The sequence below is a fragment of the Montipora capricornis genome, chromosome 3 (genome assembly GCF_036669925.1).
Source record: "Montipora capricornis isolate CH-2021 chromosome 3, ASM3666992v2, whole genome shotgun sequence".
Classification (NCBI taxonomy): domain Eukaryota; kingdom Metazoa; phylum Cnidaria; class Anthozoa; order Scleractinia; family Acroporidae; genus Montipora; species Montipora capricornis.
In genome coordinates, this window is record NC_090885.1 from 8,495,878 (window position 1) to 8,523,377 (window position 27,500).

General features: G+C 39.9%; 2 protein-coding genes across 7 annotated transcripts in view; one reads left to right on the forward strand and one right to left on the reverse strand.

The window, feature by feature from the left end:
- Positions 1-1,161: 1,161 nt before the first annotated feature.
- Positions 1,162-9,343, forward strand: LOC138042090 (uncharacterized). Its single transcript, XM_068887837.1, has 2 exons — positions 1,162-1,660; positions 8,715-9,343. Exons 1-2 carry the CDS (start codon positions 1,448-1,450, stop codon positions 9,018-9,020), a joined length of 519 nt encoding a protein of 172 aa, XP_068743938.1. The 5' UTR covers positions 1,162-1,447; the 3' UTR covers positions 9,021-9,343.
- A 153-nt stretch (positions 9,344-9,496) lies between these two features.
- The window catches only part of LOC138042088 (pyroglutamylated RF-amide peptide receptor-like), a 61,069-nt gene continuing 43,065 nt past the window's right edge, over positions 9,497-27,500 (reverse strand). For 5 of the 6 annotated variants that reach the window (XM_068887835.1, XM_068887834.1, XM_068887833.1 and 2 more), the window contains exons 4-5: positions 23,817-24,071; positions 9,497-13,223 (exon numbers count right to left, since the gene is read on the reverse strand). In XM_068887835.1, coding sequence (XP_068743936.1) covers positions 12,867-13,223; positions 23,817-24,071 — 612 coding nt within the window. In that variant the 3' untranslated portion in view covers positions 9,497-12,866. The remainder of the gene's footprint in view (positions 13,224-23,816; positions 24,072-27,500) is intronic. The other variant, XM_068887836.1, reaches the window with a different exon arrangement.

Consider the following 27,500-nt stretch of genomic DNA (forward strand, 5'->3'; position numbering starts at 1 on the left):
TTTGTATCAGCTTCTATACACTATCGGAGTGTTCTTTGGTGATGAGGTGACAAAACCAGAGGGTTTTTGGTCACAACTGCAACTTCCAGTCAACAGCAGGTTTCCGATTAAAATGGAACGATATCGATCATGGAGGATCCAGGTGATCAGCGACTGTCCTTACGACATAAAATCATCCGCGACTCAATATTGATATTCGTCGGACTTGTACTTATCACAGTGTGTTTTGTTCTACTGGGAGTTGCTCAAAGTTACGATCAGAGAGAAATCAGGAGAGATTGCAGCTATTGTGATCCTAAGAAGCATGCGAAAGCTTTCCGCTTACTCGCGTCTATTTGTTTCTTGCTTGGATTCACTTTTATGGCAGTTTTTTGGTGGCATCTCAGAGTATTAAAAAACGCACACTACCACCGTAGGAGATTTTTGGAGCTGCAAAGATTGCTTGGGAACGAGGAGCGACCTGTTCGAAGATCACACATTACGATATCCCTTCGGAGAAGAAATAGTGGATGAGGTCTCCGATATTTATATTTGCGAGTGGTGTTCAGTTTCATGTACGTTGCTTGTATCTTATAAGCCGTGAAGTCAAATAAACCAGGAGCCCATCAAGCCCTTGAATCCAATATTAGGAAAGGCCGTTCAGAAAATTTTTCTTGTCTGTAATCATGATGCCGCAAAAATGATGATAATTGCCTTGGTAAATGAAGCGCAATGATTCTCAATCAAGTTTCTACAGTGTTCGTACGTATGCTTTGAATACTTTTATACAGCCGTACTCTGGAATTCGCCTTAAAAATACTATAACCCGAGTATCAGAAAAGCCTGATATACCAAGGCGAAGATAATATTAATCTAAAAGAAAAAGTAAATATTTTGTTTTGAGTTAAAAATAAAACAATTATAAAAAGACCGAGTAATTTTACCGTGGGGGGAGAAGGAAGGGATTGGGTAGGGTAGGGTAGCTTGGTGACCAGTGGGAGTGGGTACGGTTTTCATCTTTCGGTACCGAATGTATAACAAGATTTAAAATGGGTCCGCCTCTTTATTTTTTACGAAAAGTTGAATTCTTCATCAAGTTCTTTTTGGAAAGATGGCAAACCTCATCGACCCAATTCTCGAATTTTCGATATTTTTGTCGCGTGGGTCGCTGGTATAGGGCGGAATGAATAAACAAGTCTTAAATTACAAGGCGCAATTTCTTAATCAAGCACGTCCTTTTTTGCTTCGATTGATTTGCATGCCATTTCCCTTTGTTCGTTAAAATTATCATCTGTCAAAAGTAAAAGTTTTCCGAGAATGAAACGACACCACTGACTTTCTGCCTGGTGTGACAGCGATTGCGGAACGGAACCACTGATCTCATGGAAATATTTTCTGATCAGCGTTTGTAATCATCGACCTGAAACGAGGGAAGCGCCGTTCCTGGCGTGGGTTACTTATTTTGAAAATGATTTTGGCCGATGATGCCTTAGCTATCTACATTGCTGCTGGACTGGCTGGGTTTCTGGTTTTGTTGTGCTGTTTGACAGCGATCGTCTGCAAAGGACCATGTCGATCGTTCGATGAACCGGTGAAATCGCCCTTCGAAATGCACATGGATCCTGCTTCGAAAAACGAAGCTTTACAAACGAAGTATGAGATCTACCAGTACCATTTAATGGTGAGTCTTTAACCTGTTATCCCTAATTCTTTATCTGACCAACATTTTCTTTTACATATGTATAGTATCTATCGGAATTCCTATATCTATCATTAGTAAGCTAAATTACGTCTGAGCGACTTGAATCACAGACTGATATTCTCGCATCCATTCAGCAAAATGACATTTTGTTATGATTATTTCTGGCTTATTCAAGTGAAATTGAAATTTTGTCGTAAAATACACATAGTGCCACTGGACGGCTGATGTTTTTATTTGTAAATTAATCAGTCGGTAAAATAGATTTTTCAGCAAAGAAAGATAGTGTCGATTTTTTATGGTGTATTGTGATGTTTGAATTTTATGTGTAAGCACTTAAACTAAAATTATGCCACCTACATTCAGTTTGTGTCCCTTTGTAGCCATTTATTTCGCCTTGAAAAACTCTCATAAATTAAGGTATTATTTATCATTGGCATTCGAATGGTGTCTGTTTGGGACTGAAAATTAATTTCTCCGACAGCAGACAGTAATCGCCTTTCTCGTGACTTTTGACATTATTGAGGTTTTCAAACAACTACTAGAGATAAAAAATGTCAACGATCTTGTGAAGTTGGCAAAAAAGCACTGAAACCAGAAACAACCAAACCATCAAAACAAACTAATGTGATCAGTCAACATATCCCGACGGAAATTCATTGGGAAATGGCCATTTGTGTATTTAAGGCCACATAATCAATTTCACCGGAAGTCGATCACAGAGAGCTAGCGCCCATCAAAGTCGTGCAGTGACAAAGACCCTTTCCAAGTCAGCAGATATACTAAAATATACATTTTACTTTATATTTCTGCAATGAAGGACAGGGGTAGCAGTCACAATATTTTCTTACGTGGTTTTAAATAGTTTTATTTATTCGTGTCTTTACGGAGGACCTCTGTGACCTTCTCACACGGCGTGAACATTTAAGCTTTTCGATTATTTCCTCAATGATCACTCGTTAAAATCAGGCGGTCAGAAATCCTCACAACAAGAAACTGTGATGCTTTACCTCTGGTAAAAGGTCTCAAATGTTCAAAGCAAAATATTTTGCCAAGTTAAATATAAGTTTGCAGCTGAATGCAAGCAAGCCTTATATATTTGTCAATTTTTAAAATGATTCCTTTATGCAGTAATCAATTAAGCTTTTACCCCAGGTGCCATAGACCCTATTTATAATTGGTGTCTGTTTTGCCATCCCTTTTTTGTATTTTGTCTCTACCAAGCTTCATTACAGATGGTTTTCTGTTGTACAAATACAGCAGCATACAAAAACTTGAACAGAGAGATCTATCACGACAGAAATCAGTCTGTACATGTTGCTAGTGCCTATACTTGCATTAGCACTAGTAAAAACCTGCCTTGCAAGCAAGAACTCTTTTATTTAAGCAAATACTAACGAGGCTTTGTGGGATAAATTTCCAAGGACTAGAGAACATAAAAGTGGTGGGCATTTGGTTAAAGATAAATTTTATTATATGCCTTACCATGATACCAGAGATGTGCGTAAATGCTTTGCTGTGCTATAGCTTTGATAAGTGAAGATTTTTTTCTGGGAGGATATAGAGAAGGAAAGGGCTGTGGATCCAGGTACAGAATGCATAAAGGCGTCAATGCATGACAGTGTAACTGTACAATCTTAAAAAAAGTTGGAACACGTACAGCACTTATTATTATTTTTACCATTGTACTGTACCGTCCCATTCAGTCATAATCACCCCCTCCTATATCATATCATATCATACATCTTTATTTACCCTCAGATTTTTAGAGTAGCTTGGTGTAGCTAATTTCCCCGAGCATTTACCCTCCCAACCATGATACACCACAGAAGACAAACCACAACACCGGGAACTACATGCCCTGCTCTTTGCGACAAGTGTGCGGGTTCTTTTACGTCGCACAGGATTATGAACATTGAAGGGTTGTGAGACGGGACCTCCGGCTTATCATCCTTATCCGAGAAGACTAGAGAGTCTAACCATTTGCAGATGTAATTACAAAGGCAGCACTTTCTCCTCAGTTATTTAAAGACCCTGAGTGTTGGTCCGGCCGGAGTTGAACTCACGACCTCCCGCGTGACAACCCGGTGCTCAACCAACTGAGCCACCGGTGCGCGGTTGATCCTTGTGCCATCCTCCCTCCCTTCTCCCTTCACTTTGCTTTGGCATTTTTGGGTTTTTTTTAGGATCCAACAGTACAGGTTGTCCCATCCTCCACTGTAAGTGAGGGATGGAAAACATAAATCACATTTATATTTCAAACAGTGTAAAATTAAGTGTTCTTCCTTAGCTAGGTGTTCCATCAACGTTTCATGATACTTTGAGATGCAAGTTTGCCATTGCAGTGGAAGGGAGGCCTTTGTGTAGGATGCAGTGACAAACGGAAAAAAATAAGATTTAAGAGAGCCTGACCCCCGATCTGGCCTTTTGACTACATTTTAGTGGAAATACTTAAATCAAGATATTAATGTAGCAATGAGTATATTTTGTTGCAGTGGTGAGAGCAATAGGTAATATTGCCCTCCACCAGTGTGGTGTGCTATTCATTTCCAGATTTGACACCACAGGTGTGTTTTAGTTTGTTGGTTCTCTACTCTGGTCCAAGGGTAGGGATTTTTTTTCCAGGCATGCTGTTTCTGTCTTCTCTTGAAAAACCAATGTTATTTTGCTTTGATTTGGTCTGATTTGTTTTAAGGTGATTAACATGGTCTCATGGTCATAATATTACTGACGGACAATGAAGCCAGAGTTTGTCTCCCCAGTGTATTATTCAAGTAATGGGAATGGTCATTGCTAACTTGCCAAAGAGTTAAATGGAAAAAATAGCAGTGATGGTCAACATCAAGCTGTTACACAGGAGAAGTGCTACCATAGTTCATGTTAACTGTGATAATATTTAGTATCACCCAACTAGTGGACTAATGCAAATCCTGCATTTTAATTGGCTATGCTACTAGTGGACTATTAGTAATGGTCCTTGAGTAGTGAAAAGCTTGACGCTTTTTTTTGTTTTATACCCAAATAAATATTTCTTTGGCATCGCCTCATGGGCTATTGACTCGTAGCCCTTACAGGCTACGGATCTAATTTTTAATTAATATCGTTATTATTATGATTATGATTGTAGTGGCTTAGCGCATGCGCATGAGTGTAGATCAAGTAGCGGGAACATGTGTAGCAGCATTAACCCTTTCACTCCCAAGAGTGCCACTTATAGATTTTACACTGTCTAACGATTTTACTCGTCAATGGGGAACCCCACGGGGGTGAAAGGGTTAAATGCGTTTGGTTCAATCCATTGTTCATCTCTTTTAATCTGTGGGATTTATAACCGAGCTAAGTGGGATATTACAACTGGCGACGAGGATAACTGTAGGGCAGTTCAATTTTGCATATGGCGGTGGCGATTTAACATGATTTGGGCAGAATACCTTGTTTTGATATTCACGGAGATCCAACTGCCATTGGAGTACGATGAAGGAAATGGAAACAATCATTTGAATTACTTGCTTGTGGCAAGAAAAAGAACAAAGTAAAATATGTAGACCTCCACTAAACAAACATGCAAAGAAACTCTATCCTTATGGCAGCAGCGTGCCATTGACAACAGCAGGTTGTTTCATTGCCAAGGTAGGAATAGACCTCTCTACAGTTGTGTACTTTGTTACCTGGCCTTTAAATGAAAGTGAGGCTGGTGTTGACCTTGTTATTATACAGACCTCCCTCCTTTTCTTATGTTAATGATGTTGTCATGCTAATTAGTAAGAATTTACTTAAGAAAAGCAGTGAGGTTTCTTTCAAAACAAGGTCAACTCCAGCCTCACTTTCATTCATAGGCCAGGTTTTTAAGCACACAACTGTAAAATGGACTACTGGCGATGTTGCTGTTGAAACAGAGTTTACAGTAATTGAAGGAGAAAGCCACGCTTGCTGAGGAGAGAAACGGCCGTACAACTTGTCGTTCTAACCCCCAGTTAACACTTTGACAGAAGAAGACATAGTTTAGAAATACAAGCCATGTTTTGAGGGCCTGGGAAAGCTAAAGGATTTCAGTTGACTATTCCCACAATCACAACCCCACAGCTCTGGTTACTACGTGGTGTAAGCCTCGCACAAAACGAGAGGGCACAAAACATCCCGAGAGCTGTCTTACAACTTTTGTTTACGCTCTCTTCTCTTGACTGAGGGGGAGAAGAGCTCTGGGAAACCCTGAAACAAAGTGCCTTCTCATTGGTTCTCGTGAAGTAAAATGGCCAATTTTTGGCTCTAAGAACCCTACGGCGCATGTTCTTTTATATTGAGTTTCCCAGAGCCTTGGGTCGATCCGAGGCTCTGGTGACGAGAATGACTATTCCTATTCTCTATTTTCGAATTCCCCATAATACACTTTGTTTGCCCCCCAAATTTTGCATAAAATATTGTTTTCAAATGCTCTTGGGGACACTGCATATTCCCAAGAGCATTTGAAAACAATGGTTTATGGAAAATTTGGGGGGCAAACAAAGTGTATTTTGGGGAATTCGAAAATAGAGAATTAACAAGAATGTCAAGCCAGTCAAGTTAAAAAAGAAACTTGACGAGCTGGTAAATGTGGATGTAATTGAAAGAGCAGACGGACGAACACCATGGATCTCACTCGTTGTTGTCCCGAAACAGTGATAGCAGCCCCTATGTGTTGACATGAGGCAAGCAAACAGTGCAGCCAAAAGAGAACGGCCCACTTATTCCCACAGTGGATAAAGTCCTCCGTGATCTGAATGCCAGTACAGTCTTCACTAAACTAGATGTTAACTACGTTTGCTACATACAAGGGGACTCTTCAGGTATAAGTGATTGATGTTCGGGGTCGGCTGTACCAGCGAATGATACAACAAGCAAAGGCGTGAAGAACATTCACGATGACATCATAGGGCATGGTTGCTGAGGACCATGACAAGCGACTTGAAAGGACCTTAGAGAGGATGCACGCAAGGGATTTTAACTTAAACAAAGAGAAGCGTAAATTTCACGTCTGAGCTCGAGTTTGTGGGGCACTTGCTGTCTGCACGGGGTATCGGGCCCACAAAGGCAAAAATTAGAGGCAATCACAGAAGGCAGACAACCAGAGTCAGCAGCCGAGGGAGGTGTGCAGTTTCTTAGGCCTCGTGAACTTCTGTACGAGATTCATCCCTGATTTGGCTACCATATGAGAGCCTCTAAGAAAACTAACGAGGAAAGATATTCCATTTCATTGGGGTAAGGAACAACACTGAGTATTCACTCAGTTAAAGAAGAGGCTAGCAAACTACGCTACTCTCAGGAGATCACTTATTTGTCGTAGTAGACTCCTACAGCCGAGATATGGAAATACAAGTCCTGAAGTCAACAACGACAGAAAAGATAATTGCAAGCCTCAAGAAGATGTTTCTTACTCATGAACTACTAGTAAGTATTACTGCAGACAAAGGGCCACCGTTTGCCAGTCGCGAATTTCAGAAGTTTGTAGAAGAGGAGTCACGCCTCTCCTGGCTACAGGCCAACGGAAAGGTGTAGAGACAGAACCGTTCTCCACTCAAGAGGATCGAAATTGCTCAAATTGAGAACATACATTGAGTCATTCCTCCTCATGCACAGAACAACATCAGAGAGCACAACTAGACTAAGTCGTACTGAGCTCTTGTCCGAATTTTAAGTAGATTACCAAGAAGGAAGAGACAGAGACAGCGAGGCCAAGGAAAGAGGAAAGCTGTATGTCGATGAGAAACAAAGAGCACGTGAAAGTGATGTAAGAGAGAGCTAAAACCTGGACGATCAGATAAGCTGACGCCATCTTTCAGGCCTGAACTCTTCTATGTACTGGATAAGACCGGGAACAGTGTCTTGGTTGAATCCTCCGATGGTGTTCAGTACAAAAGAAACTCTACCCATGTGAAGAAATTTGTGGAGAGAAATGGTGTATCTGAGGACCGAGAGCCAACTCAGTTTCTTACAGCGTCAAGTGATTCTGTGACTAACGATTTGCCAGTTACGACAGATGAGGATTCCCTGAAACAGCCTGTAGAGCCAGCAAGAAGCCCCTTGGAAGCAAAGACAAGGTCAACTATCGAGCAGCGACCAGTGAAGACCAGAATGCAGCCGTCCCAGTTCAAGGACTTTGTTATGTATTAATTTTCCTGACTGAATTTGACATTTACTGCGTACATTTTAACTTTTTTCATTGTCTCTTGGTGCGTAAGTCTTTCAGCAACAGTTACAATTTTAACGTTAGTAAAAGGAATTGTTTTATTATTCGCTCTGCTGACGAGACGGTAGTCATAATAGAGCCGAAGCGCGAGAGTGTTGTGTATGCAGAAAAAATTTCAAGCGCTCCAGAGAAAATGTAACTACTATTGGGTTCCAAAAATGGCACTCTGATACATATCGGCAAACTATGTGTTACATTATTGACTATCTCGTTGGCACTTAGCGATAGCTACTACTAGTTGATTATGTAAGAAGATTACATTTCATTTTGTTAGTTTTTCCCAAGTAAGGGAAAGATTACAGTGTCTTACCCATTAGTTTTTGCGCACGAGTGTAAAAGTAGTGAGAACACTTGTCTTGTAGCAGCCATTGGATGTGTTTGGTTCAATCCGTTCTTAGGCCCGGTTCAGACGCCGATCTTTTCATGAGCCGAACCAAATTCTTTCAATTAAGTACATGAAAAGATCGGAGTCTGAATCAATTTGGAACGGCTATTTCAATTTGGAACGGCTCACCCGTCCTTCCCGCCTGCATGGCTTAGCCGGGAATTTCGCCTTTGGAACCCCTTTGGAACGGCTTTGATTTAGACGCCGTACTTTTCATGAGTGAGTTACAGAATGTTTGAAAGAATGTAGAACCTAAAGCGTAAGTGTCAGGTTGACGTGATGAACTTTATTTGTTGCTGCTGTTATTTCCCACGTACCTAGGCAATGACAGGATGAGTTCATTCGATGACCTGGAAGAGGTTGTCTTCCGTGAAGTTCTCAAATCCTAATCAATGCTTCTTACTGACATGCGAAAATTATTTTCTTAGACACCAAAAACATCTGAAAGGCATCAGGTCAAAGTACCGACACCGCTTGTTGAGGTTACTGGAGCAGAAGGGAATGCGTTTGATTTTGGAGCTGTCTTGAGGATGCAAGCTTTGGAAAGAGCAAATTCACAAAAGAGAGAACCTCATGCAAAAGATCCGCTCTTACAGACGGAACAAGGGAGCCAGTCTTCATCTGTTTCAAACAACGCGGAAACTACTACGGTTGGAGACCGATTTACAGTGGAAATTGAAAGCAGTGGGAAAGAACAAACAAGTACGCCTTTAATAGCCGATAGCAGCGTTTAGATCTTGAAGGGATAGACATGGAAAAGAAAGAGGACAACAGCAATTTATTTAAGACCGCCTGGTTGGCATTCGTCGTCATAACAATTATGTAAATTAATCATGGCTATTGACTATACCGCCGCTGGGAGAGTTATTCGCTAGACCGTGAATTTTGTGTGTCTGTGTGAAAGTAGCCGCCAGATAGAACAACGGTACTGTTTCAGTTATAACTTGAGAGTTGTATTGCGGTCTAGTTTGAAATTTGAGTCCCCAAGAGTATGTTCGAAAAGTCCGAAGCCAAAATCGGAAAGGTTCAACACTTGGAATCTGTATTGTTGATCATAGTACTGTATTACTTCATTGTACTGTATAATGCTCAGGAAGGGTGCGTTCGATTGACCGTATTCCGGAATAGGAATAATTGGAATAGAAGTTAGAAATCCTTCGTTTTTACGGTGATTCACATTAAAATAGTCAAACACCCGCTAAAATGCCATTTTAAACATATCTTTATTATCCTTGTAGCTTCAAAACGCCAAACATGCCGTTTTAAATCATCACTCCACATATTCTTATTCCGGAATAGGGTCAATCGAACGAAAACCTAAGTTACACTTTTTAATAGGCCTTATCACGGTTTTGACCGCCATTTTGACGGATAGGCAAAGCGTAAAGAATTTGTACTATTTATACGGGGATTCGACGTCAATAATTTTCGTTAAACGCTTGTTCTGAAAAAATTATGAATTGAGAACTGAAGGTACAGGGCAAAAGGTTATACAGACCAAATTTTAGGCACTAACCTTTTACAGAAGATGCCCGGCAGCGTTTTCAAATTTTCCATATATTTGTCTGTAATTTTTTCCCGCGAATTTTCAGTAACAATTACAGACAAATGTATGGAAATATCGAAAACGCTACCACGCAGCTTTTAACGAAGGCTAGTCCCTAAAAATTGATCTAAAAAATCCTTTACCCTGTACCCTCAGTTCGCGATTCATACTTTTTTTAGAACTAGCGTTTAACGAAAATTATTTGACATCGGATCCCCATATATACACTACAAATTCTTTACGCTTTGCCTACCCGTCAAAATGGCGGTCAAAACCGTGATAAGGCCTATTGATTAAGAAGCAATTGAGAACAATGCTATTCGACTGTCACAATGGTGTGTCGACGCATCAACTCTGCTGCTGTGCCTCGGAAGAGGAAGCACTAAAAATAAGCTCCTCCTTGACGTCAATGCAAATGAGTATTACGTAGATCGAGGAGACTCCTAGTCTGGCCGTTAGGGTATGTGAATTTTAGTGAAGTTATTTTTAAAGTAAAAGACAAATAAACAAACAAACAAACAAACAAACGGAGGTGTGTTTGAGGTGTGGTCGGCAAACTTTATTAAAATATTTTAAAAGCGGGATAATATTAAATTATCCATAACCTAACGCGACATTCAATTAGCATCTCGTTTATATGTTTGAAATTAGAATTGTTCAAACTTTTTCCAATGAAAGCGTTTGTATCCCAAAAAGTGAATTTCAAAAACACTTGTTTTGGGTTCAAATTTCCCGGGCGCCGCCATCTTGAATAATTGTTACGTGTCGTGGAGCAATAGGGCAACCACGACACGTCACAATTATTCAAGATGGCGGCGCCCGGCAAATTTGAAAGCCAAAACAAGTGTTTTTGAAATTAATTTTTTTTGGATACGAACGCTTTCATTGAAAAAAAGTTTGAACACTTTTAATGGTAAACATTATGTTCTATGGTTTAAAGTTATTTTTTTGTTTTAGTAAAAGTTCCCTTTAAGGGCTGGTCTCAAGAAACTCAAGCTCAGCAACATTTTTGTCACTGATACCTTTCGTTCACTGAAAAGGCACCAACTAACTACATGTTAATGCATCGAAGCATCTTAATTTGCTTGTGCTTTCAGCCTTTGTTGCCCGTGTGAACCAACCTTCACGTCTCGCGCAGTTTATGAACGTGTTAGTGTTGTGCTCATCTGAGAAGACTAAAAAATGTTACAATTTGCAGTTGTCAGAGCAAAGACAGTTTTACCTTTTCGGTTAGAGCGAATTTTAAGCTACGGAAACGGTGCGGTACATTCCTTTGACATACTCTTTGTAGAAAGTGAACGAGATGAAAGAATCGCGAAAGACCTACGAAAGCTCAAAGTTAATTGCATTCGACATTAGGACAACGCAATTTTTAATCTTGGGTATCTTAAAAGGTAAAGGTAAAAGATCCTTATTTTACGAGTGTAGTACGTGACAGTCAACTAGAGTTACCTTATAACGGGTATTACGGGTATTCAAAGCTACAGCTACACGAATAAGAGGAAAGTCGAAACAGACGTCGATCGAACGACGGGGATCAAACTGGCGACCCTCCAGCTTAGAAGGCCGCGCAATATAACCGACTGAGCTACGCCTGCCTCTATCTTGTGCATTAGGTGAGCTTTAGCGAGTTTTCGTTTTTCGTTCATCTCCTTTTTTCAGCGCCATCTTAAATTAAGTCATACGTGCGTGCTTATCCTGGTTTCAATACGTCATACGTGCAAATAACGATCGCGAACCTCGTGATTGTTTGTATTGAGTCCATTTACACCAACAGGCGGCAATTTTTTGGCAAGGAACATTTGAGCAGCAATAATCTCTATGAAGACAATTTCAATACATTCCAGATTTTCACAAATTAAGTTTTTGTGACGTCGTCACCTCGTTACTCTAAACTGTCCATTTTCAGCCACATTCCACAAGCCTCACATTATACTTTCGATAGACGTTCTTTTCATAAATGCATGGTCTTCATGACATTGATTCCAACCTCCAACCTCCAAAGTTCTGCCAACAATCGCACTTCATAATCAATGATTACGCCTAGTATTACATTCTAAGTACTGAGACTCGTTCAGGTGGCTGTGAGAAATTGTCGAGGCTCTCATGCTTGGAGGACAGATGTAAAATTATAATCCTAATGAAAAATTCAGCTTCAGCTTCTGAGGACTCTCTACCGCCACGAAAGGAGTGTGATAAAAACTCATTTCCACTCCCTAATTGTTGAATTTATCGCAGTAAACTTTGAGGATACATGTCGTAGATGAGTAAACTCAGTAAACTTTGAGGATAAACTTCGTAGATGAATAAACCAACGTTTAAAGCAAACACTTCAAGGAACTAAACACTTTGTTGAACCACGCAATTCCATCTAGCAAACAGTTGTTAAGTGGTATCCAACTGAGCACATAATCAAGTCATGAATATGGACAGTGCTTTTTCCACACAAGTCAGATATTTTTTCTTACCTTGCCACTTCCGTACCACGATCAATGCTCAGTTTGTTTATCTGGGATGCACTGTTTATAACTCTATAAAATACCCTTGAAAGTTGCTGTTCATCCTGTATTTTCAACTATTCCAACCTTTGCCCTCGTACTGTATTATTTAGACGTTAGCGTCAAAAGGGACAAGATATTTTTATGCTGCCTTTGAGGCAGTAAATACCACATACTACTGACAAAATGAAGTATCTACATGGCTTTCATTTGTTCTGATATTACTAAGTAAACATCTTCACAAACAGGGCAAACCAAAAATTTTAATAAACGCGTTTCCCTGGTCGGTGGTCCATGACATCTGCTATGGTAGATGACGAAACAAAACGACCAGGTGGCAATCCAAAAGTCGGGACTTTTCTCTAGGTTTCTTCGAGACTTTTTAAGTTCCACGCAATACAATCATGATCATTCCAGCACAAACTTATTTCGTTTCCCTTCGTTTAGGATGGGGCCTTTTGGGAACGAGTGTGTAAATTGCCCTTGCCGCATTTTTTGTCAAATTTGTTGCGATGGTGTCAATTTTACCAACTCTGTTACAAGTGGGTTTCCTCTGTTTCCGGAATTGGCTGTATGCTTTTGCTGAGATCGATAGCTTCGTTGTCCCTCCCCTCCCTAGTGGGGTATACCCCAGGGCGACATCTACAGCACATCATGAACTTGATCTTCTTGCTGAACTGTTGATTGATCAAGGCGTACACAATTGGGTTGACAGCGGAATTAAACATGACCACTGTAGATTGTGTGACATATGCAACATCACCAGGGCCGAACGCGGGCGAAAAGATTGCCACCATATAGGTAACAGCTCCAGACAGCCAACACATTGCGAATATGACACTAACTGTGACGACCATGAGGGTGACTCGCTTCCGTAATCTCAACACTCCCTGCTGATCAAAATAGGTTTTTGAAAACATATTTGTAATCTATCCGACTGAGACGATTTCGATCGTCTGGATTGAACTCAGTTCTATCCAAGCGGTCGAGGTCGTCTCAGTCGCCCGGGTCGTTAGCGATCGTCTAGTTAGTGCTTCCATATAATCGTCCCGATCACCTCTGAACATTATTTGAAACAACTGGGGCGACGGGACGATTCGGACGATCATATGAGGCTCAAATGTAAATTAACATTGACGGCTTAGCCTTCGTTGTTTTCCCGTTTACAGGTTTTTCTACTAAAGGTCGCTTTTTATTAGCATAAATGGTTTTGTTAATAAAACCTGTTCGGGAACATGAATAGTTGGCTGCATTCGCTTTTCGCTGACATGGCTTCAAAAGATGCTCTACAATGCAAACATTAATTTATAAAACAGGGAGGTTAAAATCGGAGTCAACCCTTTCTCGATTAGATTTATTTATTTAATAGAACTTCTCTCGTGGTAGTTTAGAGGTTAAAAGTCCAATCAAAACAGAGCTATGACAGTGCTATTGTTTTATGACATATAACCCAACAAGCACGCATCACGTTGGAATTTCTTTTCGCGTTTACCCTTAGAAATATGACACTTTTCGCGGGAAAAAGCCGTTCTGCAAATATACATACTCTGGAAAAGGGTACACTCAAGGAATAAGTGTAGATGTTGTAGGTCAAATCTGGTCTCAGGTTGAATCCGTTTTACCTAGGTTAATTAAATTGGTGATCCTCATTTTACTTAGGCTGAATATATACCCTACCCCAGTTTAAATTGGCTATTAGCCCCCCCAAAAAGCGATTAAAAACACGTATAGACCGAATGCAAAAATGGCCGCCAGTAAATTGTTCCTTTATCTTTGTGCAAATTAGCCTGACTAGCCTCGTCTTACAGCCAAGTTTCTTTCAATTTTACACCTGCTAATGAAGCCAGTATTCCCTGCTAGCTGACAGCTCTTTTCTTTTTGCGCTCGCTTGCCTGACGAAGTACGGGAAAAGAAACCTCTGTCGTGGGCCAAAACTCACTTTGATCCAACCGCCGTCCACAACTTTGGACGGCACTCTTCAAACCGAATGACATGTTTGCGTCTGTGATTTAATAATCAATAATAATTAAATACTTTTATTGCGCATTCCATGCAATGATCATGCGTGAATTACAACGTCAAAAATAAAGATCTATGCAATAGTGACGATAAATATGTAGACTATAATAGTAATAAAACTTCTCTAAATGACCAAGTTGCGTATAAAGTTATAATAAGAGCTGTATCTAAGTGAGATATAAAATTATAATAGTAGTATTGCAAATAACAGCTATAGTGAGATTTATATTTCTATTAATAAAAAGTAGCCCCAAAGAGATGTGTCTTGAGTTGACGTTTAAACGAGCTAAGGTTCGAGATTGTGCGTAGCTCAGATGGCAGTAAGTTCCAGAGCGAAGGTGCAGCTACTGCATACGATCGATCGCCCATTGTCTTCTTAGTTTTACGCTTGAACGGGACAAGGAGATGACCATTTGTGGATCGCAAGTTATACTTGGACCCGTATCGTAACTCAACTAGATTGGTAATATAGTCTGGTGCAAAACCATGTAACGCTTTAAAAACAAATAAGAGAACCTTGTACTGGGTGCGCTCCTTAACTGGAAGCCAGTGTAAATCAAGACGTAGCGGCGTGATATGGCAGTGGCGTGGCGCACAGCAAACTAGCCTTGCAGCAGCATTAAAGACGCGTTGTATCTTATGCAAATGACAAACAGGAAGACCATACAGCAAACTGTTGCAGTAATCTAGGCGCGACGTTATAAAAGCATACACTAAGGTCTTAGTACCCTCAGTACTACGATACTTACGGATGCCGCGAATATTACGCAAATGATAGAAAGCACGCTGCACTTTAGCCCGCTGTTTTACAGTAATTCCGTTGTTGTTAAGTGAGTCCACACAACATGAATTATCACGAGAGGATTGGGTCGCTAAGTAATCGCCGTGCGTGCTCAACACAGTGAGTTTCGAACCATGCTAGAGGTCTCTTTTCCCGAACAAGGCAGACTAGCGAACGCAAAAAGAAAAGATACTTCTGCTAGAAGGGAACGCGAGTAAGACCAACTAACACAAAAACAAAAGAATAAATTATTGGCGGCCAATGTTGCATTCGGTCAATACATTCCCTCCAGCTCTGTCTTACGTATCTCAACACATCTTACATTTGTTACCATGTTATCGGTTTATGTATTCGTGAATGAAGGGGTAGTTTCTAAAGAAACTGTGGTGCTGGGTCGGTGGGGAAGTAGTATACAAAAATTTGGTTTTATCAACGGAGTTGATAATGTAAATTGGCCACCGTACAGAGATTCTAAAAGCTGACGTTTCGAGCGTTAGCCCTTCGTCAGAGCGAATCGAGGGATTATGGGTTACGTGTAGTTTTTATAGTAGAGTAGGAGCTACGCTATTGGTGGTAACATGGCAACGTGAAAAATAGGAATATATTAGTTAAATGAAAAGCGTTCGTTAATACCGTGAGGATTAAGGGTGCCGATTTGAAAGATGAACTTTTGTTCCAGATTCTTGCGGCTTTCCGTGGTACCTAGATGTAGGGAAAGGCCGCAGATAGCCATGTGTTTTTTGGAGTGGTTAGGCAGATTAAAATGGCGAGCGACTGGCTTGGATGCATCCTTGTCATTCTTCTCAACATCGCGAAGGTGTTCGCGGAATCGGTCACCTAGTCGTCTACCTGTCTCACCAATGTATAATTTATTGCATAACGTGCAGGTTATGCAATAAATGACATTTGCGGAGGTACATGTGAAACGATCGGTAATCTTAACAGATCGCTTAGGTCCCGATATCTTGCTAGTGTTAACAATGAAAAGACAAGTTTTGCATCGTTGCCTACGTTTTTGTCGCGTTTGAATGAAATAAGTGGAGGTTGCGAAAAGATTCTACCAGTCTCGGGATCATTTTGGAGTAATTTAAAATTACTAAGAATGATGCTTTTGACTGCGTGATTATGAGGATGGAAAGTGAGGGTGAATGGAATTCTGTCATTCTTATCTTTTTGTGACGTTTGTAGTGATGACTGTCGATCAAATTGTTGGGCGCGATGATGGCCCGCTTTGACCACAGAGACCACCTGGGAAATTTCGGAAACTTCATTGGCTTTTCTAGATATCAAAGTTTCCATTAGAGGCAACGTGCTATGTACTAGTGTGCACTACAAACCTACTGATTCACACAGTTATTTGTTGTATTCATCGTCACATCCATCACATGTCAAGAACTCCATCCCTTATTCTCAATTTCTTAGACTTCGACGTCTATGTAGTGATGACTCCGATTTTTCCAGCAAATCAGAGGAGATGTGCCAGTTCTTCGAAAAACGTGGCTATCCTGTCTCTGTGGTCAAAGCGGGCCATCATCGCGCCCAACAATTTGATCGACAGTCATCACTACAAACGTCACAAAAAGATAAGAATGACAGAATTCCATTCACCCTCACTTTCCATCCTCATAATCACGCAGTCAAAAGCATCATTCTTAGTAATTTTAAATTACTCCAAAATGATCCCGAGACTGGTAGAATCTTTTCGCAAACTCCACTTATTTCATTCAAACGCGACAAAAACGTAGGCAACGATGCAAAACTTGTCTTTTCATTGTTAACACTAGCAAGATATCGGGACCTAAGCGATCTGTTAAGATTACCGATCGTTTCACATGTACCTCCGCAAATGTCATTTATTGCATAACCTGCACGTTATGCAATAAATTATACATTGGTGAGACAGGTAGACGACTAGGTGACCGATTCCGCGAACACCTTCGCGATGTTGAGAAGAATGACAAGGATGCATCCAAGCCAGTCGCTCGCCATTTTAATCTGCCTAACCACTCCAAAAAACACATGGCTATCTGCGGCCTTTCCCTACATCTAGGTACCACGGAAAGCCGCAAGAATCTGGAACAAAAGTTCATCTTTCAAATCGGCACCCTTAATCCTCACGGTATTAACGAACGCTTTTCATTTAACTAATATATTCCTATTTTTCACGTTGCCATGTTACCACCAATAGCGTAGCTCCTACTCTACTATAAAAACTACACGTAACCCATAATCCCTCGATTCGCTCTGACGAAGGGCTAACGCTCGAAACGTCAGCTTTTAGAATCTCTGTACGGTGGCCAATTTACATTATCAACTCCGTTGATAAAACCAAATTTATGTATTCGTGGCTTGCACTCACGTGATTAGATGGTCATGTTGGTGTTCAAAACAAAAACAAAATGTCACTCGTGTTTTGCATAATAAGAGAGCCAATTTCCCAAAAGACGTTTTCGCTATGATTGTGACTAGAATGGATATACTCCAAAATAAGGTGAGATACTTGCTTTTGTGTATAAAGTACCAAACGATCTCACTTAAGTCTTACAAAGTTCAAATATAGTGTCGCCAGAACAATTTATGAAAGCTAACCATTTAGCCTAATAACTAGAGATCAGTGCCTGAACCCAGCAGTTATTCTCTCCCTAAACAGAAAGGAAAGGAAGGAACTTCATTTAAGTGTCCAGTCGTTCTAGCGCTGGAGCACTAATTGGGGACAGTGTAAACTGAAATTAACAATAGGCCACTTTGCAAAATACCATAATACTCTTTGTTTGTCCCCCCAAATTTTGCACAAGCATTGTTTCCAGTTTCTCTTGGGACTTACAACGGTCCCAAGAGAAAACAAAAACAATGCTTATGCAAAAATTTGGGGGGAAAACAAAGAGTATTATGGTATTTTCCGAAGTGGCCTTTTAACTAAAATCAATGCAAATGTTGATTTTTGAGGAGAGAGGAAAACCGGAATACCCGGAGAAAACCTCTCCATGTAGAGTAGAGAACCAACAAACTCAACCCACATATGACGCCGAGTCTGGGAATCGAACACGGGCCACATTGGTGGGAGGCGAGTGCTCTCACCACTGCGCCATCCCTGCACAGCACGAAATGTCGTTTATCTGCCAATATGCGTTAACACTGAGGTTGTCAACGTAACCTTGAGTGCATACAAAAGATACAAAAATAAGTTGATGCGACTGTTGAGAATTGCCAAAAAACAATACTATAAAGATTTGTTTACAAAAAACAAAAGTGATATCAAATCTACAGGGAAAATTCTAAATTGTGTTATAAATCGTACAAACCACAAACCTATTAAAATAACGTCGATACAGGAAAAAGGGGTTGACTGTTACGGATTCTGAAGAGATTGCAAACAGGTTTTGCCGATACTTCGCCAATATTGGACCAAATCTTGTAAGCAAGATTCCCTGCTAACGGATGTCTCTTTATAGGCCAATACCTATACTTCCTGCCTTTTCAAAGATCTCTAAAAGAGTTGTATATAATCGCATCTCAAAGAACCTATCTGAAAATATGATCTTGTCCAAAACCCAATTTGGATTTCGAGAGAAAAACTCCACCTCTCATGCCATAATAACTTTTATTAATAAAGCGGCAAGTGCGATTGCACAGAAATTTACTTGCAGGAATTTTCCAGGACATATCTAAAGCGATCGATACAATTGATCACACCATCTTACTAAAAAAATTTACAGTATTATGGCTTAATAAGCACAGCACTTGATTGGGTAAAATCCTTCCGATCCAATAGAAAGCAACTGAAGTAGTCCAGGTTAATGGAAAAACTTCATTTGAAAATGAACTTGTTTTCGGTGTCCCTTCGGGATCCATCGTACTAGGCCTTTTATTCTTCATATTATATATCAATGAACTCCCAAATTGCCTAAGAGATTCTGATTGTATTCTTTTTGCTGATGACACTAGCATCTTTTACCAAAACAGAGATTCAAAAATCCTAATGGATTATCTAAATGATGAAATTCATGATCAAATTCATCGGGGGAGGGCCAGTAAGTAAACTACCGTGTAACCGGTAATAATGCACTTCACCCTCGATAAATAAAGTCTTTGTTGTTGTTGTTGTTGTTGTTGTTGTTGTTGTGTAGCCACTTAGCTAAAAGCCAACAAACTGTCTACTAATGTAAAAAAAAAAAAGTTTATGATTCTTAGACCTAAACATGATGACATATTAATTGAGGAAGTGGAAGGCATCAAGTTCACATTGACCAGCATTTTGCTTGGAAAACACATATTAACTACATTTGTACGAATATCTCTAAAATATACAAAGCAAGATTTTACGTACTACTTCAGCTATACGTACTACTTCAGCTATACTATTCAGTCTTTAGTTTATCCGTACCTTACCTATTGCAATGTAGTGTAGAGTTACACATACCCTAAAAATCTTACTAGAATCTACTTTTTACAGAAAAGAGCTGCCCGAACAACATTAGCTGTAGATTACCGTGAGGGCTCCAAGTGAACCTCTTCTTCAAAAACTCGGTATTCTGGATATTTATAGTTTATTTCATGTTAGATCGTTTATGTACATGTAACCATGGAATACTACCTTGCTCTTTTCAAAACTTATTTCAAACTGGAAGCCAACTTCATAATTACTTCAGCCGAAATGCTGAGTCATATCGTTCTCATGGTTGCAGAACAAACTTCAAACAATTTACTATTTTGTACTAAGACCCAAAATTGTGGAGCTCCTTACGCTATTCGATACCTTAATCTAATAATGAAAGAACTTTCAAACTCACTTAAAGCTTGTCTTATTCTTTCACAGAATAACTAATAAATATAGAGCGCATAAGAGGCCGAATCCAGTATGGAAATGCAACCATTCCTGCATGGGTTGGGTCAAGCCCTCATGGTAATGAATATGTGAAATATGATCAATAGTATAAGTACATCCTGTTAGTTTCATAGTATTGCTGCCTATGTTTTAATTTTTCTTTATTTAATTTATTAATTTTATTTCTATAACACTATTTTGTATTTTCTTTGTCTCTCCTTTTCCCATTTATACTTAAACTTTGCTGTAATTAATAAGGAGTCCTCATTATAGGCCTCCATGGCTTCTTGAGACTTCCTCGCCTTTAATTGTATTTCTTGATCTGTTTCATTGTAGTATGTATTAAATTAAGGCCAATGGATAAATAACTAAATAACTAAATAAGTAAGTAAATAAATAAATAAATAAATAAATAAATAAATAAATGTTACACCTTTATATGTGTCCCGAAGTGTCTCACCTCATTTTGGAATATCCATTCTAATCATAACCTTATCGCTATAGGCCATTTCTGAAAATACCATAATACTCTTTGTTTGTCCCCCCAAATTTTGCATAAGCATTGTTTTTGTTTTCTCCTGGGACCATTAAAAGTCCCAAGAGAAACTGGAAACAATGCTTGTGCAAAATTTGGGGGGGACAAACAAAGAGTATTATGGTATTTTCTGAAGTGGCCTAATGTTCAGTACACTAACATGGCCGCCGTGACGTCAGGTGCAAGCCAAGGATTCATGCACATCAAGGGCGTGGCTAGGGGGGATTCTGGGGTGCCCGTGATCCCCCCCCCTTTGTAAGCATTTTTTTAAAGCAAACAAGCTACAATATATCGGTGGCGAAAACGCGACAATCAGGTGGGTACCCTCTGTTTGACGTAGTGTGACCCCGCCCCCCTTTGAAAAATCCTGGTTACACCCCTGCACTTCTCCATTCGCCTTTAAAATTACAGCATAGTAAGGGAGCAAAGAACCGAGGCTCGAACTCGAACTCGAACCCACCACCGCGCTTACCCTCATGCACCCTAAGTTGGCCACTTTATACCTCGTTAACTGTCATCTACCCCAAGTTAACCTCCTTCTACTACGTTAATCCTCATCTATTCTAAGTTAACTTAGGCCATTTTATCCTAAGGTAACCACCTTTACACTTGCACTTTAATACTGTATTCTTGCAAGCTGCGTATTTTTTGGCGTCTCCTCTCTTCTTAGCCATACCTTTTCCACATCTACAGATTAGGTGTCTATATGGACATGACAAGTTTCAAGTCGAAACGAGTGGTTGCGTGGCGTACTGAGTTAAAGCGTAATACCTTAGTTACACAGGTTAGTGGGAGCTCATAGTTTTTGGTGACATTTTGAGAAAGTTGATCATTCCAAAACTATTTCTAGTGCCTTCACTTTGAACTGATAATTATTGTTATAAAACCTTGCAATATTTGACCCTGAAACTTTATTTTGTCGTGATACCAGTGTTGTTTCTCTCTCAATCAAACTATACCCAAACGGATGCGTTCAAGCACATTTAGTTACTTTAAAATTGATATAAAGATTTGACTTGTTGCTAAAAAGGAAAGATAACTTGTAGATTTACGAGTAAAGTAGATTTATGTGTAAATACACTCTTACACAGGTGAGAGATGTAGAAAAAGGTTTTTGGTTTCATCAGAAGGTTGCAACTACTATTTAAACGATTTGTCTTTGTACTTCTTTACTTAACGATCAATTGTCTTGTTGTTTTGCCTTTCAACATACATTGAAATCATAGCTCTTCAAAAAGAAAGTCATGTATATTTACTGGTATATTGCCTTAAATAAAGGACTGGATCCATTGACTTGTAGAATGAACCTTGCTTGTATAACAATTAACATTACCACACTCTCACAGTTTCTTACAAAAGTATTCACGGTCCCTTTATATCGGTCTTCTTTGCCCTAACCGTAAACTAGGAAATAAGCACTAGAATACAACTTAACAATAGCGACATTTTCAAGCAATAAGCCTTTTTTTCCTTCAAAATCTCATCGGTACACCATGGTGATCCGTTGTCAGTAAATGTACCGTTGCAAATAAGCGTAAGAAAGGCGCTGTTGTGATTTCTATTAATTCTGGTTACACTTAGCAATTACCGCAATAGCTTAGTACGATAAAATTTCCCAGATTTTTTAAAAGATAACGCCAAAATTAAGAAATTAGAGTAGATGAGGGTTAACGTGGTAGAAAGAGGTTAACTTGGGGGTAGATGGGAGTCAACGAGGTATAAAGCGGCCAACGTATAGTAGATGAGGGTAAATGTGGTTAAATTAGAGTAGATGAGGGTTAATGTGGTAGAACGAGTTTAACTTGGGGTAGATGAGGGTCAACGAGGTATAAAGTGGCCTAATTAGGGTAGATGAGGGCAAATGTGGTTAGATTAGAGTAGATGAGGGTTAACGTAGTAGAAAGAGGTTAACTTGGGGTAGATAAAGGTCGACGAGGTATAAAGCGGCCAACTTAGGGTGGATGAGGGTAAACGTGGTTAACTTAGAGTAGATGAGGGTTAACGTGGTAGAACGAGGTAAACTTGGAGTGGAAGGAAGGTTAACGAGGTATAAAGTGGCCAAATTAAGGTAGATGTGGATAAAGTGGCCAGTTTACGGTAGATGAGGGTAAAAAGTGTTCTCGTAGGCAAACGCAGTAGACGGATGGTCTAGAAGGACACTTGGTGTGAAATATATAATGATAAAAGTTACTTTTTATGGGACGTCTTATGGGCCTAACATGAGCGCTTTGTTACTTTTTTGTTTGCATTTCGCTTTTTGGTTGCGTTTTCTTTTTTTGTTTGTGTGTGAGCCTTCCGGGCCACCGTACTACTACACTTCAACGATGAACAAGCTCCAAGCTCAGACATTCCAACTCCTATTGAAGGAAAATAGGGAATATGTTTTAGCGCATAAGGCGCTCACACGAGAGGCTAAAGCGCGAGCCTGTAGGGGGGTGTGGGGGCAACCCCTGGAAATTCTGCCAATTCAGTCCCCTCAAGTGGCATTTCCTGCATTTTGACATCATTTTTGTGGTATTCTACCAGGTAGAAATACTTGCCCTACATTTTTGGAACTGCTAAATGAAGCAAGACGCTGTCCTCATAGAAATTGGCCACCGTACAGAGATTCTTTTAGAATATGTGTAAGGTGGCCAATTTACATTATCAACTCCGTTGATAAAACCAATTTTTGTATATTACTTCCTCACCGACGCAGCACCACAGTTTCTTTAGAAACTACCCCCTTCATTCATTTGCTGTCCTTATGAGTTTGCACAACACGGGGTGTTCAATGGAGAGACTGAGCGAGACATTTTTGGATAAGAAAGTGTAATATGTAACGTTTTACACTCAGATCGCAACAAATTCTAAAGATAAGCATTTTTTTTCTTTGTTTCAAAATTTCATGTTAAATCGGGAGAATCTGATAAAAATCGGGAGAGCGGGAGGCAACGCATCAAATCGGGAGGGTTGTAATATCTGCATGCTCAACCCACCATAGTTCATTTCATTATTTACTTTTGTAAAATAAGTCATAATTGATAGCCATATATAATAACCAAACCTAATCTTAACCTGACCTGTGGTATTTTAAAAAATGAACAGGCAGGAACAAAATCTCTACGGCCAAGTTTTCTAAAATAATCACAAGTAAGAAGTAACAGGTTCGAATTCTGTGCGTTTTTGAATCAATCATTTTTTGTCACGCAGTCGGGAGAAACGGCCAATTGGCATCCTTAGGAAGTTTCTCTCGACTGCTTGACGAAACGCATTGGACTCAAACGGCACATTGTTTAACTGACTCCGCTGTAAGTGTAACACTTTCCTTCCTAATCTAACCTTACCTGTTGCCGATTGTCGAAGGCACTGTGCTCTGGGGGATGAAACCACAAAGTGTAAACGACTCTAAAGTAAAGAACGGCCATTATCACAACCGGAAAAAGCGCCAATAGCAGACACCAAAGTATAGTATAGGTTTTGCCCATCCATTTTTCGGGGTATTCTCTGATACAGAAAGTCGCATTTGGATCAAAATTCTTGACTATAAAACCTGGCAAACACATCACCACTCCAAAAATCCAGGAACATGGAATAAGCACCTGAAATAACAGTGAACGCCTTAAGCCCTGTTCAGAATGAAGATGCATGTACAAACAAAAATCGAGGAAGGGAGAGGAGAGATTATTCCACTCTCAGAGAGGATCAAGGCAAGAAAACTGCCTCTTTCCGGACACTGACTTTATTTATTTATTTATTTATTTATTTATAGATTCGTACAATGTACAGCCGAGAGAACAATAGGATACTCACTCATCCGGCCCTCTTGAGGCATGAACCTAGAAAGACCATTCACATCAACGGCGACGACACTGGTCAGGGTGTGGAAAACGAGGAGAACTGACCAGATGCAGGGTGGTGGGTAAAGTGGAGCGTGTCAAGCATCGGGTACGCCTCAAGACAGCCTCACGGTAACGCAATGGGTGAACTTATTGATGAAAATCGAGACCGAGCTAATCAAGTATGCGTACCCTCCTCAAGTGTCTCTTTTCTGCATACCCTCGTTTGTATCTAACCACGCTATTAGCCATTGTGTTCTAACTTGGCATTAGCAATTATGTAGAAAAAATAGACTTTTTCGGCTAAAATATATGACATTTTGAAGCAAGTTGGTTCTTACATAAATCAGGAGCTTTGGTAGATTTACGTTCACATTGTAACCTGGTTAGCAATCAGATATGGCTTGAAGAATACAAAGTTGATTCTGCACCCCCCGTCAACCCTGGTTTCGACCCTTGTGCCGTTGTCTTTATCAGGGATCATTTAAGGCTGAAGTAAGAGTTCTTTCAAACCCATTGATTGATGTCGCCCCTGCTAAATGGGGTACATTAATTCCGCCCACGTCTCCCCTTTAAGGGGCAGTTATCCGAAATCTATTTAAGGACGGTGCCTACTATCGTTATTGCGCATACGTTCTGCGCATCTCGAGATACTCGGATTTCCTATCGGTGATGCTTACCAACATAGGGATATAAAAAATTAAAATTATGCAGAGAAAGTAGATCTTAGTAAGTACTATTGGTCTCCAAAAAGAAAATTGGGGATAACCATGCATGTTTCAAAGATAATTAAGCTTCAATTTGAGAAAGAACACCATATATGGTTTTGTATTTTAAAGCTTTTTACAAATAGTGTTCATGAATTATCTTTTAAAAATGCCTGGTTACCCCCAGTTTTCTTTTCCGATGTCAATAACACTTGTTAAGATCTACATTTCCGGCATAATCATAGACTGGGCCAAAAATATCTTTGAATTAGTAGGCACCGTCCTTAATCAATTTGTACAAAAGGACTCAGGTTTTTTAGCCTTAGTGCAACTCTGATCAAGACAATGTCGAAACGTTGGGTTTGTAAATTACATTTAGCGTTCGTCAAACAAGAGTAGCATCAATTTGAGAAGGAGCTTTTCTGTCGACACTGATTGATGAGAAAATGCAGTGTCACCAGAAAATGTCACCAGGTCAGCATTCCACCTGGTTTTTAAAACAAAAAAACTTTCGTTCTTGTGCTGATAGGTACTTCATGTATTCCTTAAGTAAGCAAAGCACCTCAAGCAAGCAAAATGCCAAAAGGAAGCAAAGTCAGGAAGCCAAAGGGTATTTAGATGTCTTCATAATATTGGTTACCAGGAGCCCATGAATAGGAGCGAGCAACTCCCATATATTCCTGTCACGGCGTTTTTACAGACCGATTTATTTTTAGATGACATTTCCCTCGAATGAGCCGGAGAGAGCCCGATGACCAATCAGGGGAAACTAAGTTGAAATCATAGCGTCACCGAACCGGAGCTGCCTTTGTTGTTTTGCAACAAAGGTAGTCCAAAAATAGATTGGTCTGTAAACATGCCGTGACATAGGCTTAATATGGGAGTTGCTAGCTCCTACTAATGATCTCCTGTGGATACCCTATATTAAGGGATACATGAAGTACCAAGAGGTGTGCTACCATAGGCCTCTCTCACAATGACGGCAATATTAGTTAATCTTTTATTCGAAATAACTCATTCTACAATCTTGGACAAAATTGCTGAGAAAAATCTGCTTTTGGACCTAAACTCCGATCACGAGTATGAAAAATAAGCTCTCTTTTTGCCCCCATCCCCCCCCCCCCCGATCAATGTTGCTAGACGAAACAAAGCATGTCGAACCTGGGCTTATCAACATTGGTTGTAGGGGGGAGTGGGATCGCTAATAATGTGCGATATTGAGGGCGTAGTGCGCAAAATAACCCCTGTTTTTAATATTCTCAACCCTTTTTGTCCAAGATTGTAGCCTCGACTAGTCTCGATAAGTTAACCAAAGTTAAAAAAAAAAAAAACATTTGAGGAAGGTCGAATCACCGTAAAGACACAAGAATGATAAATCGGCCGCCATTTGTGAAAGTGGTTTAGGCGGTTTATGGAAAATGAAATCTTCAGTTGACCGTCATCTTGCACTGTTTTTTCCTCTCAAATTATCATATCTTTACCTACAACCTATATAGCCTCTGACATGGTTTGATGCTCCCCTGGCTTAAAAATGAATATAACCAAGAGAGTTTGACGTTAGAGAGCGAATCCACTATATTTGGCACTATTCTGATAAATCTGTTCTGTGAAATCTGTTTAACATATAAATTACATGTTGCAGTGCGTCCGTTCATTAATAGACGAGAGATGACGTCAAAATGAGACAGGAACGAAAAAAAGGCGCATGAGGTGATAGCCGAGTGTGTCACTGCTGTTTTCACACATTTTGAAGTCTCTGGACAGACTTATGGCAACATGGGATCTAATAACAAAAGTAAAGCTTGTGTTCTGATTGGTCAATTACCCATTTACTTTTGGCCCATATGGTGAATGGTAATGACGAAACCACTGACGCTTCGGCCTGGAAAATAATTGCTTTTTCCTCAAACTACAGTAATGACCGACCAGTCTACGCCAAAAAAAATGCTGAGATTTCTTCGCAGCTTTATGAAAAAAAGACTTAGAAATATCATATTTTAAATCGTTGGCGGGTATTTTACTCGAACCACCGGAAAAGCGATTTACAAGCCTAAGTGGAAACCCAGCTCGACCAGCTAATGAGCGAGAGGCATTCAATGAAGAATAAGGGTATAAAAAATTGTAACAAGATGTTTTGGTTATGTTATAAAACAAATAGTAACCGTTTCAGCGTGTACTATCGAGTTTTATGAAATAATTAGGATAGTACGCGCACTCTCATTGGTCAATAGCTGTGTTTAGATGAGAGTATGTAAACACGGCTGTGACGTCACACAAATATTGATTGTTTATGTATTGTCAGACGCTCGTTTTGATTCGCTGGTAGGAAATATGAGCGTGTATGAAGAAGATCTGTTTCAATCAAGAAGTAAAAAACCAGGATTTTCCTTGAGATATATTTTGTAAAACCAATAGAGGATTTTTTCCGTGTTTACAAAGCATCATCTTAACACTCGGGGGAGTTGGGACAATTCGAGACTGTTCT